This window comes from Erythrolamprus reginae, chromosome 8 (assembly GCF_031021105.1).
Source record: "Erythrolamprus reginae isolate rEryReg1 chromosome 8, rEryReg1.hap1, whole genome shotgun sequence".
Taxonomy (NCBI): Eukaryota; Metazoa; Chordata; class Lepidosauria; order Squamata; family Dipsadidae; genus Erythrolamprus; species Erythrolamprus reginae.
Window position 1 is genome coordinate 12,719,988 of NC_091957.1, and position 17,511 is coordinate 12,737,498.

Consider the following 17,511-nt stretch of genomic DNA (forward strand, 5'->3'; position numbering starts at 1 on the left):
TTAAAGCAATCTCTAAATCAGCAGCCAGCCAGTGAAATGCAAAAATATTTAGTTATTTTTGCATGTTATAAAACACTTTATTTATTTATTTATTGGATTTGTATGCTGCCCCTCTCCGTAGATTCGGGGCGGCTAACAACAATATTATTATTATTATTATTATTAATAATAATAATAACTTTCCATAGAGCAATCCAGATGTAGTAACTAACAGCTGCAACCTTCTTTATCATTCTCAGAAGATAATCACAGCGGAAAGTCATTTACAAAAATCCAGCTTCCAATTTAGATTTCTCCAATGAGAGGTAATAGATTCGTCTAACATGCCCTTTTGAGGGAAATAAAAACAAGAAAGCTCAGCGGATGGACATGGGCTGCTGTCGAGGGCGGAGACCCAGAGCCATGGCTCTCTTACTCTGTTTAAGAAGAAATGAGCGACAAAAGAGGGGGAAGCGAGAGCCCACCCCCTTCAATTCCCTGAGCTTGGAAAAGAGCCTCCTTGGCTGCAAACAACATGGAGCAGAGCTAGAAAAAAAAGGTGTTTCCGTAACCCTACGGACCAGCAATCCCTTCAGTTGGCAGAGATCGTTGGGGGGGGGGGGAGGATCATTAGGTGCATCTGTGCGAAGGAATGGGAGGCCGGCAGGGAGAAAGAAAGAGCGTGTCTTCCGGCGCACAGGAGAAAGCCTCTCTCCAAAAAGTCCCCTCCTCATGTTCTGTTTCCTGTGTCAGAAACTTCTCCTAAACGTATTTACAGTCCAACGCTGCAGTCTCAGCCCCTCCCTGTTAACATTCGGCGTATGACAACCTCCAGCCACCATCCTATTCTCACAACCACATGAATGCCGCACGAATCCCAGCGACCAGTTAGGTCCCACAGAGTTGGCCTTCCCCGGGTCCCGTCGACTAAACAATGTCGTCTGGCAGGACCCAGGGGAAGAGCCTTCTCTCTGGCGGCCCCGACCCTCTGGAACCAGCTCCCCCCAGAGATTAGGATTGCCCCCACCCTCCTTGCCTTTCGCAAACTTCTTAAAACCCACCTCTGCTGTCAGAACTGAACACAGTATTCCAAATGTGGTCTCACCAGCACTCTATGTAGTGGGATCACAATCTCCCTCTTCCTGTTTGCTATACCTCTAGCTATGCAGCCAAGCATCCTACTTGCTTTCCCTACCGCCTGACCACACTGTTCACCCATTTTGAGACTGTCAGAAATCACTACGCCTAAATCCTTTTCTTCTGAAGTTTTTCTAACACAGAACTGCCAATACAATACTCAGATTGAGGATTCCTTTTCCCCAAGTGCATTATTTTACATTTGGAAACATTAAACTGCAGCTTCCATTGCTTTGACCATTTATCTAGTAAAGCTAAATCATTTACCATATTACAGACGCCTCCAGGAATATCAATCCTATTGCACACTTTAGATGTGAAAGAGCTGCCAGTTTCTGGAAAGATGTGCTTCTCAGAGTCTGGCCTGCCCAATCCACAATTCCACCTGCCACACCCAAACTGCGCCCCACAGTGAGATGCATTCCTCACCGTTTGTGTCCAGGGAAACGTTGTTTTAAAAAACCCATCTCATGCACTCAAGAAGTTTGACTGAGCTTGCAAGAAGGATTTTTCTACTGTTCCTACTGTTTTTGTAAATGGGTCCTTTGATGTCTACAAAGGTTTCCCCTCAGATTGAAGCTCTTTCCACACTCCAGGCATTTATGAGATTTTTCTCCTGTGTGGATTCTTTGATGTCTATAAAGATCACTCCTGTGGCTGAAGCTCTTTCCACACTCCAGGCACTTATGAGGTTTCTCTCCAGTGTGGCACCTTTGGTGTCTAGAAAGGTAGCTACTCTGACTGAAGCTCTTTCCACATTCCAGGCATATATCAGATTTTTCTCCAAGGTGGATTCCTTGATGTCTAGAAAGGCTGCTACTGTGCCTGAAGCTCTTTCCACACTCCAGGCATTTATGAGGTCTCTCTCCTGTGTGGATTCTTTGATGTCTACAAAGAGCTTTCCTCAGATTGAAGCTCTTTCCACACTCCAGGCATTTATGAGGTTTCTCTCCTGTGTGGATTCTTTGATGTCTACAAAGAGCTTCCCTCAGATTGAAGCTCTTTCCACACTCCAGGCATTTATGAGGATTCTCTCCTGTGTGGATTCTTTGATGTCTACAAAGAGCTTCCCTCAGATTGAAGCTCTTTCCACACTCCAGGCATTTATGAGGTTTCTCTCCTGTGTGGATTCTTTGATGTCTACAAAGAGCTTCCCTCAGATTGAAGCTCTTTCCACACTCCAGGCATTTATGAGGATTCTCTCCTGTGTGGATTCTTTGATGTCTACAAAGAGCTTCCCTCAGATTGAAGCTCTTTCCACACTCCAGGCATTTATGAGGTTTCTCTCCTGTGTGGATTCTTTGATGTCTACAAAGAGCTTCCCTCAGATTGAAGCTCTTTCCACACTCCAGGCATTTATGAGGATTCTCTCCTGTGTGGATTCTTTGATGTCTACAAAGAGCTTCCCTCAGATTGAAGCTCTTTCCACACTCCAGGCATTTATGAGGTTTCTCTCCTGTGTGGATTCTTTGATGTCTACAAAGAGCTTCCCTCAGATTGAAGCTCTTTCCACACTCCAGGCATTTATGAGGATTCTCTCCTGTGTGGATTCTTTGATGTCGAGAAAGGGTGCTACTCCGACTGAAGCTCTTTCCACACTCCAGGCATTTATGAGGCTTTTCTCCAGTGTGGATTCTTTGGTGTTTATAAAGATCAGTGTTGTGGATGAAGCTCTTTCCACACTGCAGGCATTTATGAGGTTTCTCTCCTGTGTGGATTCTTTGATGCCTATAAAGGTTGCTACTGTGCCTGAAGCTCTTTCCACACTCCAGGCATTTATGAGGTTTCTCTCCTGTGTGGATCCTTTGATGCGTATAAAGGTTGCTACTAAGACTGAAGCTCTTTCCACACTCCAGGCATTTATGAGGTTTCTCTCCTGTGTGGATTCTTTGATGTCTACAAAGAGCTCCCCTCACATTGAAGCTCTTTCCACACTCCAGACATTTATGAGGTTTCTCTCCTGTGTGGATTCTTTGATGTCTACAAAGAGCTCCCCTCACATTGAAGCTCTTTCCACACTCCAGGCATTTATGAGGTTTCTCACCTGTGTGGATTCTTTGGTGTTTATAAAGATCAGTGTTGTGGCTGAAGCTCTTTCCACACTCCAGGCATTTATGAGGTTTCTCTCCTGTGTGGATTCTTTGATGCGTATAAAGGTTGCTACTAAGACTGAAGCTCTTTCCACACTCCAGGCATTTATGAGGTTTCTCTCCTGTGTGGATTCTTTGATGTCTAGAAAGGCTGCTCTTATAACTGAAGCTCTTACCACACTCCAGGCATTTATGAGGTTTCTCTCCTGTGTGGATCCTTTGATGCGTATAAAGGTTGCTACTAAGACTGAAGCTCTTTCCACACTCCAGGCATTTATGAGGTTTCTCTCCTGTGTGGATTCTTTGATGTCTACAAAGAGCTCCCCTCACATTGAAGCTCTTTCCACACTCCAGGCATTTATGAGGTTTCTCTCCTGTGTGGATTCTTTGATGTCTACAAAGAGCTCCCCTCACATTGAAGCTCTTTCCACACTCCAGGCATTTATGAGGTTTCTCACCTGTGTGGATTCTTTGGTGTTTATAAAGATCAGTGTTGTGGCTGAAGCTCTTTCCACACTCCAGGCATTTATGAGGTTTCTCTCCTGTGTGGATTCTTTGATGTCTAGAAAGGCTGCTACTGTACCTGAAGCTCTTTCCACACTCCAGGCATTTATGAGGTTTCTCACCTGTGTGGATTCTTTGGTGTTTATAAAGATCAGTGTTGTGGCTGAAGCTCTTTCCACACTCCAGGCATTTATGAGGTTTCTCTCCTGTGTGGATTCTTTGATGCCTATAAAGGTTGCTCTTATAACTGAAGCTCTTTCCACACTCCAGGCATTTATGAGGTTTTTCTCCTGTGTGGATTCTTTGATGTCTAGAAAGGGTGCTCTTATAACTGAAGCTCTTTCCACACTCCAGGCATTTATGAGGTTTCTCTCCTGTGTGGATTCTTTGATGTCCAGAAAGGGTGCTACTCTGACTGAAGCTCTTTCCACACTCCAGGCATTTATGAGGCTTTTCTCCTGTGTGGTTCCTTTGATGTCTACAAAGAGCTCCCCTCAGATTGAAGCTCTTTCCACACTCCAGGCATTCATGAGGTTTCTCCCCTGTGTGGATTGTTTGATGTCTAGAAAGGTTGCTACTGTGCCTGAAGCTCTTTCCACACTCCAGGCATTTATGAGGTTTCTCCCCTGTGTGGATTCTTTGATGCCTATAAAGGCTGCTACTCTGACTGAAGCTCTTTCCACACTCCAGGCATTTATGAGGCTTTTCTCCTAAGTGGCTCCTTTGATGCGTATAAAGGTTGCTACTACGACTGAAGCTCTTTCCACACTCCAGGCATTTATGAGGTTTTTCTCCCGTGTGGATTCTTAGGTGGCTTTGAAGATGACAATTTTTTTGGAAGTATTTTTCACATTCTGGACACTGATATTCCTTTCCTCCATCCTGGATCCTTTGGGGGCTTCTGGGTCTCCCCAAAGACTCTCTGAGCTCCAGGCCCATCTCATGGTCTTGGCCCATTCCTCCTTCTCGCAGCGCCCTCCAGGCAGCCCCCTTTCACAAGGTCCTCATGGGGTCATCCCTCCAGCAGCACCAGAGCCTTCCCACCTTTCCCCGCTTTTTCCCGGGGAAGCTGTGCCGTGTCAAGCTGTTCTGTGGGGCCTACTCTCCTCCTCTTCCTCTTGGGCACCACTTCCTTCCAGCCTCTGCCAGGCTCCTCCGCCCTCCTGAAGGAAAGAAAGAGAAGCAGATATATACCTGACCAGTTACAAATCCGGTATATAGCTCTCTTGTATTTTCTATAGTAATAAAAGACCTTAGATATATACAGATAGAATACAGATAGAATATTTACTACTATTTCTTAAAATCTCTATACTTTGATTAACTCAACACTTGCCTTTGCCTATCCAGATGATTAATCCGAACCATGGTAACGAGCTAATAAATTAGGAATCAGTTCTCGTTTTCAATACAGCTCCCCCGTACATTCGCCAACCCCTACCCTTTCTATCCTTTCTATGTCCTCTGTCTCTTCTACCCTTTTCCCTCCTCTCCTTTACACTTTTTCTACTTACTCCTTTTCTCTCTTCTTTACAAGTTTTTAAGTTTGTAAACTGTTATATTATGCTAGGACTTAACTGTTTTTCTGTTTCGATTATTCTTTTACGTTTTGTACATTTGTAAATAAAAACTTTAAAAATTTTAATTAAAAAAAGAAAGAAAGAAAGAAAGAAAGAAAGAAAGAAAGAGAAGCAGGTAACAGGTGCATTCACTTCCCCACAGTGGAGACTCAGACCAAAGCCTCCCCTCTCTTTAGTCTCCCTCCTACCATCCTGCTCTCCGGATCAGGCCTCAGGCACCCCCACTTCTCCTCCCTCCCATGTTTCCCTTCTTCAGAGGACCCTCCTGGACTGTGACTACTGGCCTTCTTTGTGCCCGACCTGTATCCAGCTGCATGGATTTTATTATAAGCTGCCTAGAGCAGACCTGGGCAAGATGCGATGCGGCCCGTCCACTGTCTGGGACCGGCCCGCAGGGGTCGGTCCAACTTTTCTGGATAAGAACCAGGTGTTTAAGATATAATATATAATTATCTATATATAATATATAATATAAAATGCATAATATAATTTATAATTGTAATATAATTAACTCAGTTCTACCCAGTGATATACAGTACAGTAGTACTGTACAACCTTGCTGGCTGGGGAATTCTGGGAGTTGTAGTCCAGATATCTTCAAGTTGCCAAGGTTGGGAAACACTGGCCTAGAGCATAGGTTGATAGAGGCAGCAAATAAAAATTAATAAAATTAGTTCTGTTGTGGTTAAAGTGCTGGATTGAGCAGACCCAGGTTCAAGTTCAGCTTTAATTCTTGGGTATCTCAGAGGGAATAAAAAACAGCCTTGAAGGACAGGGGGAAGAACTGCTATCAGTGACCAGATTAAAGAAAACCAAGTTCAGGGTAGAACAGTAACTTGAGAAAACAGCTCAGCCAAGCCTCTCCTTAATACATAGCAAGCTGAAGTGAAGATGGGTAGCGTATTCAGGCTGGCAAAATTCTGTTATTACAGCCACTTTAACAAAAGTAATGTTTAGGCCTACACGGCATTGATTTCTTAGTCTGGCCTACCCTATAGGATTGATGGTATCTTTATATTTGGGCGTCCTCCTCGATCCACAGCTCACATTAGAGAAACATCTTTCAGCTGTGGCGAGGGGGACGTTTGCCCAGGTTCGCATTGTGCACCAGTTGTGACCCTACTTGGACCGGGAGTCACTGCTCACGGTCACTCATGCCCTCATCACCTCGAGGCTTGACTACTGTAACGTTCTACATGGGGCTACCTTTGAAAAATGTTCGGAAACTTCAGATCGTGCAGAATGCAGCTGCAAGAGCAATCATGGGCTTTCCCAAATATGCCCATGTTACACCAACACTCCGCAGTCTGCATTGGTTGCCGATCAGTTTCCGGTCACAATTCAAAGTGTTGGTTATGACCTATAAAGCCCTTCATGGCACCGGACCAGATTACCTCAGGGACCGCCTTCTGCTGCACGAATCCCAGCGACCAGTTAGGTCCCACAGAGTGGATTTTTTCCGGGTCCCATCAACTAAGCAATGTCGCCTGGCGGGACCCAAGGGGAAGAGCCTTCTCTGTGGCGGCCCCGGCCCTCTGGAACCAACTCCCCCCAGAGATTAGAACTGCCCCCACCCTCTTTGCCTTTCGTAATCAACTTAAAACCCACCTCTGCGGCCAGGCATGGGGGAATTGTGATCCTCTTTCCCCCTAGGCCTTTACAATTCTATGCATGGCAACGTGAGGAAATATTATTTCACTGAAAGAGTAGTAGATCCTTGGAACAAACTTCCAGCAGATGTGGTTGGTAAATCCACAGTAACTGAATCTAAACATGCCTGGGATAAACATATATCCATCCTAAGATAAAACACAGGAAATAGTATAAGGGCAGACTAGATGGACCATGAGGTCTTTTTCTGCAGTCAGTCTTCTAAGTTTCTATGTATGTATTTATGTTTGGTTTTTATAATAATGGATTTTTAATAATTTCTAATACCAAATTACTATTCTACACTGTTTTATTGTCGCTGTTAGCCACCCCAGTCTCCGGAGAGGGGCGGCATACAAATCCAATCAATCAATCAATCAATCAATCAATCAATCAGTATTAATCACAGCTGGTTAATTCAACCTAATTTGTAAAATTGTTCCTGTGGAGATAAAAAAAAAATACACACCACAAAATTACAACCAAACCCCCAAATTCTTCTTCTAAAAGGCCAACAGGCATCAAAGGGGCTCTGCTGCCAGCTCAATGTCTGCCTTTGGAGCTTTCTCACTTTTATCTCAAGTTACCTCAATATATTGGGTTTTCCCAACTCCGTATGAAGAACTGGTTGAGGGGGGGCCTGGACTAGAACACCTCCAAGGTCCCTTCCAGCTCTAGTCTACGCTAAATTGCTGCTCAATGAAAACATCTTATTCCACAGAGGAAATGGCTATTACAGTATTCATATTGTGGATGTGGTGCTGTGATGTTGTGGTTTTTTTAAAAGATTTCTCTCCTGTCCTTGTATGGAAGCCACAGGCAGGCAATTGGGCCGTGCCAATAATCTCCCTCTAGAGCAGTGTTTCCCAACCATGGCAACTTGAAGATATGTGGACTTCAACTCCCAGAATTTCCCAGCCAACATTCACTGGCTGGGGAATTCTGGGAGTTGAAGTCCAGATATCTTCAAGTTGTCAAGGTTGGGAAACCTTGCTCTAGAGATCCATTTTGCATTGATTACATAGAAACATAGAAGATTGATGGCAGAAAAAGACCTCATGGTCCCTCTGCCCTTAAACCATTTCCTGTATTTTTATCTTAGGATGGATCTATGTTTATCCCAGGAACGTCTGCTGGAAGTTTGTTCCAAGCATCTACTACTCTTTCACAGTAAAATATTTTCTCATGTTGCTTCTGATCTTTCCCCCCACTCACCTCAGATTGTGTCCCCGTGTTCACTTTCCTATTAAAAACACTTCCCACTTGAACCTTATTTAACCCTTTAACATATTTAAATGTTTCGATCATGTCCCTTTTCCTTCTGTCCTCCAGATTATTTCTGTATTGATCGATCAGTATTAAAAGACTCTCCCTGCAGCTCCTCTGCCCACATTCATAACTGACTCTAAACCTCCAGGAAAATTCTTCCTGCTCCTTTTGCCCAGCCAAATCGCTTTGAGGGAGGAAAGGTCGGGATTGGGTGGGGGGCTTTCTGGAGACGGAGAAGCCCAGTTCCCCCCTCTTTTCCTGGGGAAAATCACACGCTTTGCACGTGCTCAGAAGTACTTCCTTCCTCCGCTCTGTTGCTGAACATGGGAATTGCAAACCCCGCTCCCCTCCCCATTGAACAACACCATCAATCCCAGCCAGCGACCCCTGCCTGGGAACCATGGGACCTGGAGTGCTCTCTGACAGGCGAGAGGCACAGGTCCTGCTCCAGGCCTGCTTCCCCGGGAACCATCACCCCCAGCCTGGCCAGGAAAGAGGCACCCATCCCGAAGAAGCTTCACACACACACACTCGCCCTGCAGAAGACACTCTGCACATGCGCAGAGGCAAGGGCCAAGGAGTCGTCCTTACCGGAAAGGCCTGCCTAGGGACACGCCACGCTTTCGCCGAGCACTCTCCCACTCCTCCTCCTCTGCCGCCAGAGGGGCAGACTTCCGGGGGAGGGCTTGGGCGGGCCCTAGACGGCCGAATGACTCCCACTCCTCCTCCTCTGCCGTCAGAGGGGCAGACTTCCGGGGAGGGCGTGGGCGGAGCATTCCAGACCAGAGAGCTACTAAAAAGTAGAGTTGCCCACGGAGAATATTCCCTGTCTTGGCACTCAATGGCCTTTGTGGCTCGGGGTTTCAATCCCTCCACATTCTGAATTTGGAGTCCATTGTTTAAACTGCCAGAGGTTCCTCGCAGAATGGTGCCATCCGCCCATTGGATGAGTTCCCCTTCTGACCCGGGTCTAAATTCTTTCTGAAGATAATGGAAGAGTCCTGCTCTGAGCCCTAGGCAGAACCTTAGGGCAGGGGGCTCCACCCTTGGTAACTTTAAGCCTGAGGGACTTCAACTCCCAGAATTCCATGCTGGCTGAGGAATTCTGGAAGTTGAAGTCCTCCAGGCCTAATGTTGCCACGGTTGCAGACACCTGTCTTTGGGTACGGGACTGCCTTCCATGTGAAAGTACTGTAGTTCCATTAAGGTAGAGGTGAGGAAACTGCCCCCTTTATGACCTGTGGAACTGCAAATCCCAGAATTCCTCAGCCAGGTGTTTTGTATATATTCAGAAAAGATTTCTTATTTCTTTGTCTATTTTGACTTGCCTATTTGTTTGATCTCCCTCAATGCTGCTTTTCCTTCAAGACACCATGGCCAATAATTCACGAACTGATGATCTTCATGGCGGTATTTCCCTTACTCTCTACACCACAGTTCAGAATTCAGTTCTGCATATTCTGCACACCCTATTATAGAATTAGAGATCTGGAAAAAAAGGTAGTCGGGGACTTACAACTACAATTGGATTCAGAATTTCCGTTGCTAAAGAAGGATGCTAAATGGGTTTATTTATTTATTTATTATATTTGTATGGCGCCCCTCTCTGTAGATTCGGGGCGGCTCACAACAGCAATAGAACAATTCACAACAAATCTAATAATTTAGAAACATAGAAACATAGAAGACTGACGGCAGAAAAAGACCTCATGGTCCATCTAGTCTGCCCTTATACTATTTCCTGTATTTTATCTTACAATGGATATATGTTTATCCCAGGCATGTTTAAATTCAGTTACTGTGGATTTACCAACCACGTCTGCTGGAAGTTTGTTCCAAGGATCTACTACTCTTTCAATGAAATAATATTTTCTCATGTTGCCTTTGATCTTTCCCCCAACTAACTTCAGATTGTGTCCCCTTGTTCTTGTGTTTACTTTCCTATTAAAAACACTTCCCTCCTGAACCTTATTTAACCCTTTAACATATTTAAATGTTTCGATCATGTCTCCCCTATTTCTTCTGTCCTCCAGACTATACAGATTGAGTTCATGAAGTCTTTTCTGATATGTTTTATGCTTAAGACCTTCCACCATTCTTGTAGCCCGTCTTTGGACCCGTTCAATTTTGTCAATATCTTTTTGTAGGTGAGGTCTCCAGAACTGAACACAGTATTCCAAATGGGGTCTCACCAGCGCTCTATATAAGGAGATCACAATCTCCCTTTTCCTGCTTGTTATACCTCTAGCTATGCAGCCAAGCATCCTACTTGCTTTTCCTACTGCCCGACCACACTGCTCACCCATTTTGAGACTGTCAGAAATCACTACCCCTAAATCCTTCTCTTCTGAAGTTTTTGCTAACAAATACTGCCAATGCAATACTCAGATTGAGGATTCCTTTTCCCCGTGCATTATTTTATATTTGGAAATATTAAACTGCAGTTTCCATTGCTTTGACCATTTATCTAGTAAAGCTAAATCATTTACCATATTACAGACCCCTCCAGGAATATCAACCCTATTGCACACTTTAGAGTCATCGGCAAATAGGCAAACCTTCCCTACCAAATGAGTTTATTTATTTATTTATTAGATTTGTATGGCGTCCCTCTCCGTAGACTCAGGGAGGCTCACAACAGCAATAGAACAATTCATAACAAATCTAATAATTTAAAAACATTTTAAAACTCCCATTACGAATCAGACATACATACAAACATACCATACATAAATTGTATAGGCCCGGGGGAAATATCTCAATTCCCCCATGCCTGGCAGCAAAGGTGGGATTTAAGGAGTTTACGGAAGGCAAGGAGGGTGGGGGCAGTTCTAATCTCCGGGGGGAGCTGGATCCAGAGAGTCGCACCAAATTGAAGACCATTTTTGCTAAGGTTGCTCACAGCTACTGTAGGGAGCTTTCAAGCAGGTTGTAAAGCAAATGGCAGCAGTCATTAAGTTTAATCACGTTATTAAGCGTATCCAGCCAATCAAGCCTCCACCCATTGACTTTCCTGTCCAGAAGCCACGCTGTTGATCCAATGAGCATGGGTCACTGCAACCATTGTAAATACATATGCTGGGATTTGGTCTTATGATTGTGAGGAAAGGTGGAACAGTCAAAATGTGAGGACCAGCTGTAACTCACTTTCAATGTACTTGTATCTTTGAATAGTTGCTTAACGAATGGTTCTAACTCAAGGACTAGCTATGTATCTGTAGGTCAGGACTGAACCATAGAAACATAGAAGTCTGACGGCAGAAAAAGACCTCATGGTCCATCTAGTCTGCCCTTATACTATTTTCTGTATTTTATCTTAGGATGGATATATGTTTATCCCAGGCATGTTTAAATTCAGTTACTGTGGATTTATCTACCACGTCTGCTGGAAGTTTGTTCCAAGGATCTACTACTCTTTCAGTAAAATAATATTTTCTCATGTTGCTTTTGATCTTTCCCCCAACTAACTTCAGATTGTGTCCCCTTGTTCTTGTGTTCACTTTCCTATTAAAAACACTTCCCTCCCGGACCTTATTTAACCCTTTAACATATTTAAATGTTTCGATCATGTCCCCCCTTTTCCTTTGGTCCTCCAGACTATACAGATTGAGTTCATGAAGTCTTTCCTGATAGGTTTTATGCTTAAGATCTTCCACCATTCTTGTAGCCCGTCTTTGGACCCATTCAATTTTGTCAATATCTTTTTGTAGGTGAGGTCTCCAGAACTGAACACAGTATTCCAAATGTGGTCTCACCAGCATTCTATATAGCGGGATCATAATCTCCCTCTTCCTGCTTGTTATACCTCTAGCTATGCAGCCAAGCATCCTACTTGCTTTCCCTACCGCCTGAATGCAAAGTGGCAGCCATTTTGGAGCGGCCACAAATGATTGTGGCTGCTCTCAGAATTTTGCCTGCTTTCAAGACAGCAGCACAAGGTCTCTTTTTACAAACGCCATGCATGGGAGCGACTCTTTCCTGAAGAGATGCACTAAAAAAGTGTGGTCTGGTAGTTAAGGGACCAAGATGGGAAGAAAGGGACGCCGAGTTCTAATCCAACTTGGGCATAGAAGCCAGCTGACTTGAGCCAGTTGCTCTGTCTCAGCCCAACTCACCTCACAGGGTCTGGGTTGATTACATTCACCGGTTTGCAAAAACAGTAAAAGTGGGGTATAAATAAAAATGAGCAACAAAAGGCAGATGGGGATGAGGTCAAGGGAACCCAGGTGCGGACGTGAAAGTAGGCCAAAGGCCTTCAGGGACCAAGGGGGGCCACAAGTAGTGCCCAAGATCTCTTAGGGTGGGGGAGGTCTGGGGCCAGCCAAAAGTGGGCAGCGGAGGTGCTGTAGAGTGGACCCTATTTGAGATATTAAATTATACTATCTACCTTTCCAAACAGGTCATCTGACCCAAACAGACCATTGAGAGAATCCAATGTTTGTGTGTTTTTATATGTCTGTTTCGTTTCAAATTTAAAAAAAAATTAAAAGTTTTTTAAAAGTTGCCCATATCTGGTACCATGCTTCCTCAATATCATATTCTTCTCTAATTGCTGTCCAAATGCGAAGCAGGATAGACTAACCTCCTTATGCTGCACCCCAAGCAACATGACTTTATCATGGCCATACATTCCTATCTATCTATCTATCTATCTATCTATCTATCTATCTATCTATCTATCTATCTATCTATCTATCAGATTTGTATGCCGCCCCTCTCCGTAGACTCGGGGCGGCTAACAGCAATAATAAGACAGTATAAACAAATCTATTATTTAAGTTAATTTTAAAAACCCCAATTTAAGAAACCAATCATACATACAGACATACCATGCATAAATTTTATAAGCCTAGGGGGAAGGGAAAGTCTCAATTCCCCCATGCCTGACGACAGAGGTGGGTTTTAAGGAGCTTATGAAAGGCAAGGAGAGTGGGGGCAACTCTGATATCTGGGGGGAGTTGGTTCCAAAGGGTCGGGGCCGCCACAGAGAAGGCTCTTCTGCTGGGTCCCGCCAAACGACATGATTGCCAGAAACAGCAGCATGAGGAAATATTTTCTATTTAGGGCAGAGATGGCGAACCTATGGCATGGGTGCCATAGGTGGCATGTGGAGCCATATCTGCTGGTACCTGAGCTGTTGCCCTAGCTCCGCTCCACATGCATGTATATGCTGGCCAGCCGATTTTTGGCTGGCACAGAGGCTCTGGGAGGGCATTTTTGGCTTCCAGAGAGCCTCCAGGGAGATGGGGGAGGGCATTTTTACCCTTCCCCAGCTCCAGGGAAAAGTTTGGAGGCTGGAGAGGGCAAAACACGAGCCACCCATAATAAAGCCGCCCCTTTATTTTGGGGATGAAAAGAAAATAAGACCATCGCTTATTTTCACGGAAACACGGGAGAAGCCTTTGAAGATGGTCATTTCTTTTGAAGGATTTTTCACATTCCCCACAATCCTACTGTTTTTGTAAATGGATTCTCTGATGTCTATCAAGATTTCCCCTCAGTTTGAAGCTCTTTCCACACTGCAAGCATTTATGAGGTTTTTCTCCAGTGTGGTTCTTTTGATGCGTATAAAGGTTGCTACTCTGACTGAAGCTCTTTCCACACTCCAGGCATTTGTGAGGTTTTTCTCCTGTGTGGATTCTTTGATGTATATAAAGGCTGTTTCTACGACTGAAGCTCTTTCCACACTCCAGACATTTGTGAGGTTTTTTTCCAGTGTGGATACTTTGATGTCTAAAAAGGCTATTTTTATACCTGAAGCACTTTCCACACTCGAGGCATTTGTAAGGTTTTTCCCCAGTGTGGCTCATTTGATGTGCACAAAGGTTGCCCCTACTACTAAAGCTCTTTCCACACTCCAGGCATTTGTGAGGTTTTTCTCCAGTGTGGACCCTTTGATGCGTATAAAGGTGGCTGCTATGACTGAAGCTCTTTCCACACTCCAAGCATTCATGAGGTTTCTCTCCTGTGTGGATCCTTTGATGCGTATAAAGGCTGCCGCTTTGACTGAAGCTCTTTCCACACTCCAGGCATTTGTGAGGTTTTTCTCCTGTGTGGATCATTTGGTGTGTATAAAGGTGGCTTTTCCAGCTGAAGCTCTTTCCACACTCCAGGCATTTGTGAGGTTTTTCTCCAGTGTGGATCATTTCGTGTATATAAAGGTTTCCCAATTCACTGAAGCTCTTTCCACATTTTAGGCATTTGTGAATTTTTTCTCCCAAGTGGATTTTTTGATGTCTATAAAGGTGGCTGTTACGACTGAAGCCCTTTCCACACTCCAGGCATTTATGAGGTTTTTCTCCTGTGTGGATTCTTTGATGTCTACAAAGAGCTTCCCTCAGATTGAAGCTTTTTCCACACTCCAGGCATTTATGAGGCTTCTCTCCTGTGTGGATTTTTTGATGTCTATAAAGGTGGCTGTTACGACTGAAGCTCTTTCCACACTCCAGGCATTTATGAGGTTTGCAACCTGTGTGGATTCTTTGATGTCTACCAAGCTGGCTACTCTGACTGAAGCTCTTTCCACACTCCAGGCATTTATGAGGCTTCTCTCCTGTGTGGATTCTTTGATGTCTATAAAGGCTTGTTCTCTCACTGAAGCTCTTTCCACACTTCAGGCATTTATGAGGTTTTTCTCCTGTGTGGATCCTTTGATGTGCATAAAGGTGGCTACTCTGACTGAAGCTCTTTCCGCATTCAAGGCATTTATGAGGTTTCTCCCCTATGTGGATTCTTTGATGTCTATAAAGGCTTGTACTATGACTGAAGTTCTTTCCACACTCCAGGCATTTATGAGGTTTTTCTCCGCTGTGACTCCTTTGATGTGTATAAAGGCTGCTCTTATAACTGAAGCTCTTTCCACACTCTAGGCATTTAAAAGGTTTTTCTCCAGTGTGGGTCCTTTGATGTCTATGAAGGCTGCTACTCTGACTGAAGCACTTTCCACACTCTAGGCATTTATGAGGTTTTTCTCCAGTATGGATCATTTGATGTATATAAAGGTTTCCCAATTCACTGAAGCTCTTTCCACATTTTAGGCATTTGTGAGTTTTGTCTCCCAAGTGGATTTTTTGATGTCTGTAAAGGTTTCCCCTCAGATTGAAGATCTTTCCACACTCCAAGCATTTGTAAGGTTTCTCTCCTGTGTGGATTCTTTGATGTCTGTAAAGGTTTCCCTTCAGATTGAAGTTCTTTCCACACTCCAGGCATTTATGAGGTTTCACTCCTGTGTGGATTCTTAGGTGGCTTTGAAGATGACCATTTTTTTGGAAGTATTTTTCACATTCTGGACACTGATATTCCTTTCCTCCATTCTGGATCCTTTGGAGGCTTCTGAGTCTCCCCAAGGACCCTCTGCTCTCCAGGTCCATCTCGGGATCTGGACCCATTTCCTCCTCCCCGCATCGCCCTTCACGCAGCCTCCTTTCACGGGATCCTCCTGGATTCATTCGTCCTGTAGCAGCACAGCTTCCAGGCCTTTCCCCACTGTCTCCCGGGGGAGCCATACCCTGTTGAGCTGTTCTGCGGGGCATGGTCTCCTTCTGCTCCTCTCGGGCAGCACTTCCTTCCTGCTTCCACCAAGTCCCTCCGTCCTCCTGAAGAAAGAAAGAGAAACTGGTCACGGCTGCATCCACTTCCCCTGCAGGACAGACCCAGACTGAAGCCTGCCTTCTCACGGGACTCCCTTCTCACCACCACCCCGTCCGGACCAGGCATTGGGTGCCCCAACTTCTCCTCCCTCACATATTTCCCTTCTTCAGAGGACCCTCCTGGACTGCGACTACAAGCACCCCCTGCATCCCACCTGCAGCCATCTTCTGCGCATGTGCAGGAAACAAAATCGAGATTATGGCATTTTTTTTGCTTCTGCACATGCAGGAATAAAATATCCAAAATCTCATGTGTGTATGCTCCCCTCGTGAGATTTTGCTTCTTGTGCACGCGCAGAAGCAAAATCTCACTGGAACGTGTGCATTCATACTGGGCATGCGGAGCTGCACCTGCAGGTCCATTTTCACTACCAGAGCTAGAGCGTGGCCCGTACCAGTAGCAACCCGCTACTGTCCGTTTTTTAAGAGTGCTATCCGTCCCCATGCTTTATTTCTCAGGATTAAATGTACTTTCTGTCTCGATTCAGGGGGCTCAAATCACAGAACTAATCAATTAAATTTTTTCGACTGTTCCTAATTTTACAAGCACCTTTCTGCCTGAGATCCAGAAACTTAGTGTACTTCTTAACGTGGATTTTTTTCCCCTTTTAGCTACGTAAAAAAGATTCAGAGGTTGAAGAATTTGGGAATTCTGGGAAGGAACTATTGAAAAAGTGGATAGGCAACAAGATAGAAAATCAGTCCCAGGTCACAACCAGAAAATGAATATAAATTACAAATTGAACCCTATAATAATAAAATGAAGGAAGAAAAATACTGCTCGAGAGGAGGAGCGGGGAGGGGGCTTCTCATTTGAAAGCGCCCCCCTCCTCCTCCATCACCGTCTGCTGCCTTCACACGACCCGTTCGCCGTTGCGGCAATGACTCCAGTCCATCCCGGCTGGCTCAACCTTAAAGCAAAGTTAATCCAGCCATGGCTTCCCGCGGGCCTACCTGCCGGCCGCCACTCCCTCGGGCCGGAAGAGGCTGCAGCCGCCTCAACCTGACCGACGGCAGTCTCACTCGGTCAAAGACGCTACGGCTGGAGCAGCGGTTAGAAACCATCGGTCGGAAGCGGGGGAATATGCCAGGTGACGGACCAGGAAGTGAGGTCACGCACGGGCTGGATCAAACCGGAAGTACAACCAACTTTTCCCCCGTCTCAGCAAAGTGAAAACCACACCTACTTTCACCCAATGGGGCAAACAATCGCCTCGGCTCCGTCCTTCTGCCCATGTGTCGGCCAATGCGCTGTTCGCTTTCTTTTCCACAGTTTGCCAATCTGCGTTCGAGGAGCACCATCCAATAGCGGCGCACAAGGGGAGGGAGAAAGCTCGTGAGCTATATGGACATCTGACGTCTTGGGAACAGCCAACCAGGAGGAAAAAACAGAAAGGGGAGGCTGCAACGTGATGGCAGCCAATGAACGAAGAGGATGTAATCCTCCCCCCCCCCCCCCCAAACGGCTTTCGAATGGTGCTTTTCATTCTTCACGATCTCCCGAGGTCGGCGGGTGGCTTTTTCTATGTGTAATACCAGAGACCGAACCGTCACGTAGAGGCTCCCCGTTGAAAGGCGACCCTCCTCGGCTTCGTTAGACGATGCAGAGCAAAGCGGCCTACCCCGCAGGGTTGTTAGGGAGAAAATAGGAGT

The 17,511-nt window shown here is 45.3% G+C and overlaps 1 protein-coding gene across 3 annotated transcripts; it reads right to left on the minus strand.

Annotated features, from left to right (window-relative positions):
• Positions 1 to 1,003: 1,003 nt before the first annotated feature.
• On the minus strand, positions 1,004 to 16,974 carry LOC139171069 (zinc finger protein 850-like). Of its 3 annotated transcripts, XM_070758872.1 has the most exons (3): positions 16,813 to 16,974; positions 13,664 to 15,804; positions 1,004 to 4,515 (listed from the first exon to the last, which is right to left on the minus strand). In XM_070758872.1, exons 1-3 carry the CDS (start codon positions 16,921 to 16,923, stop codon positions 1,638 to 1,640), a joined length of 5,130 nt encoding a protein of 1,709 aa, XP_070614973.1. In that variant the 5' UTR covers positions 16,924 to 16,974; the 3' UTR covers positions 1,004 to 1,637. The 3 variants fall into 3 exon arrangements, with proteins under 3 accessions (XP_070614973.1, XP_070614971.1, XP_070614972.1); XM_070758870.1 differs by lacking the exons at positions 13,664 to 15,804; positions 16,813 to 16,974 and adding an exon at positions 8,801 to 8,901 and having other exon boundaries at positions 1,004 to 4,873; XM_070758871.1 differs by lacking the exons at positions 13,664 to 15,804; positions 16,813 to 16,974 and adding an exon at positions 4,534 to 4,591 and having other exon boundaries at positions 1,004 to 4,495.
• Positions 16,975 to 17,511: the final 537 nt, after the last annotated feature.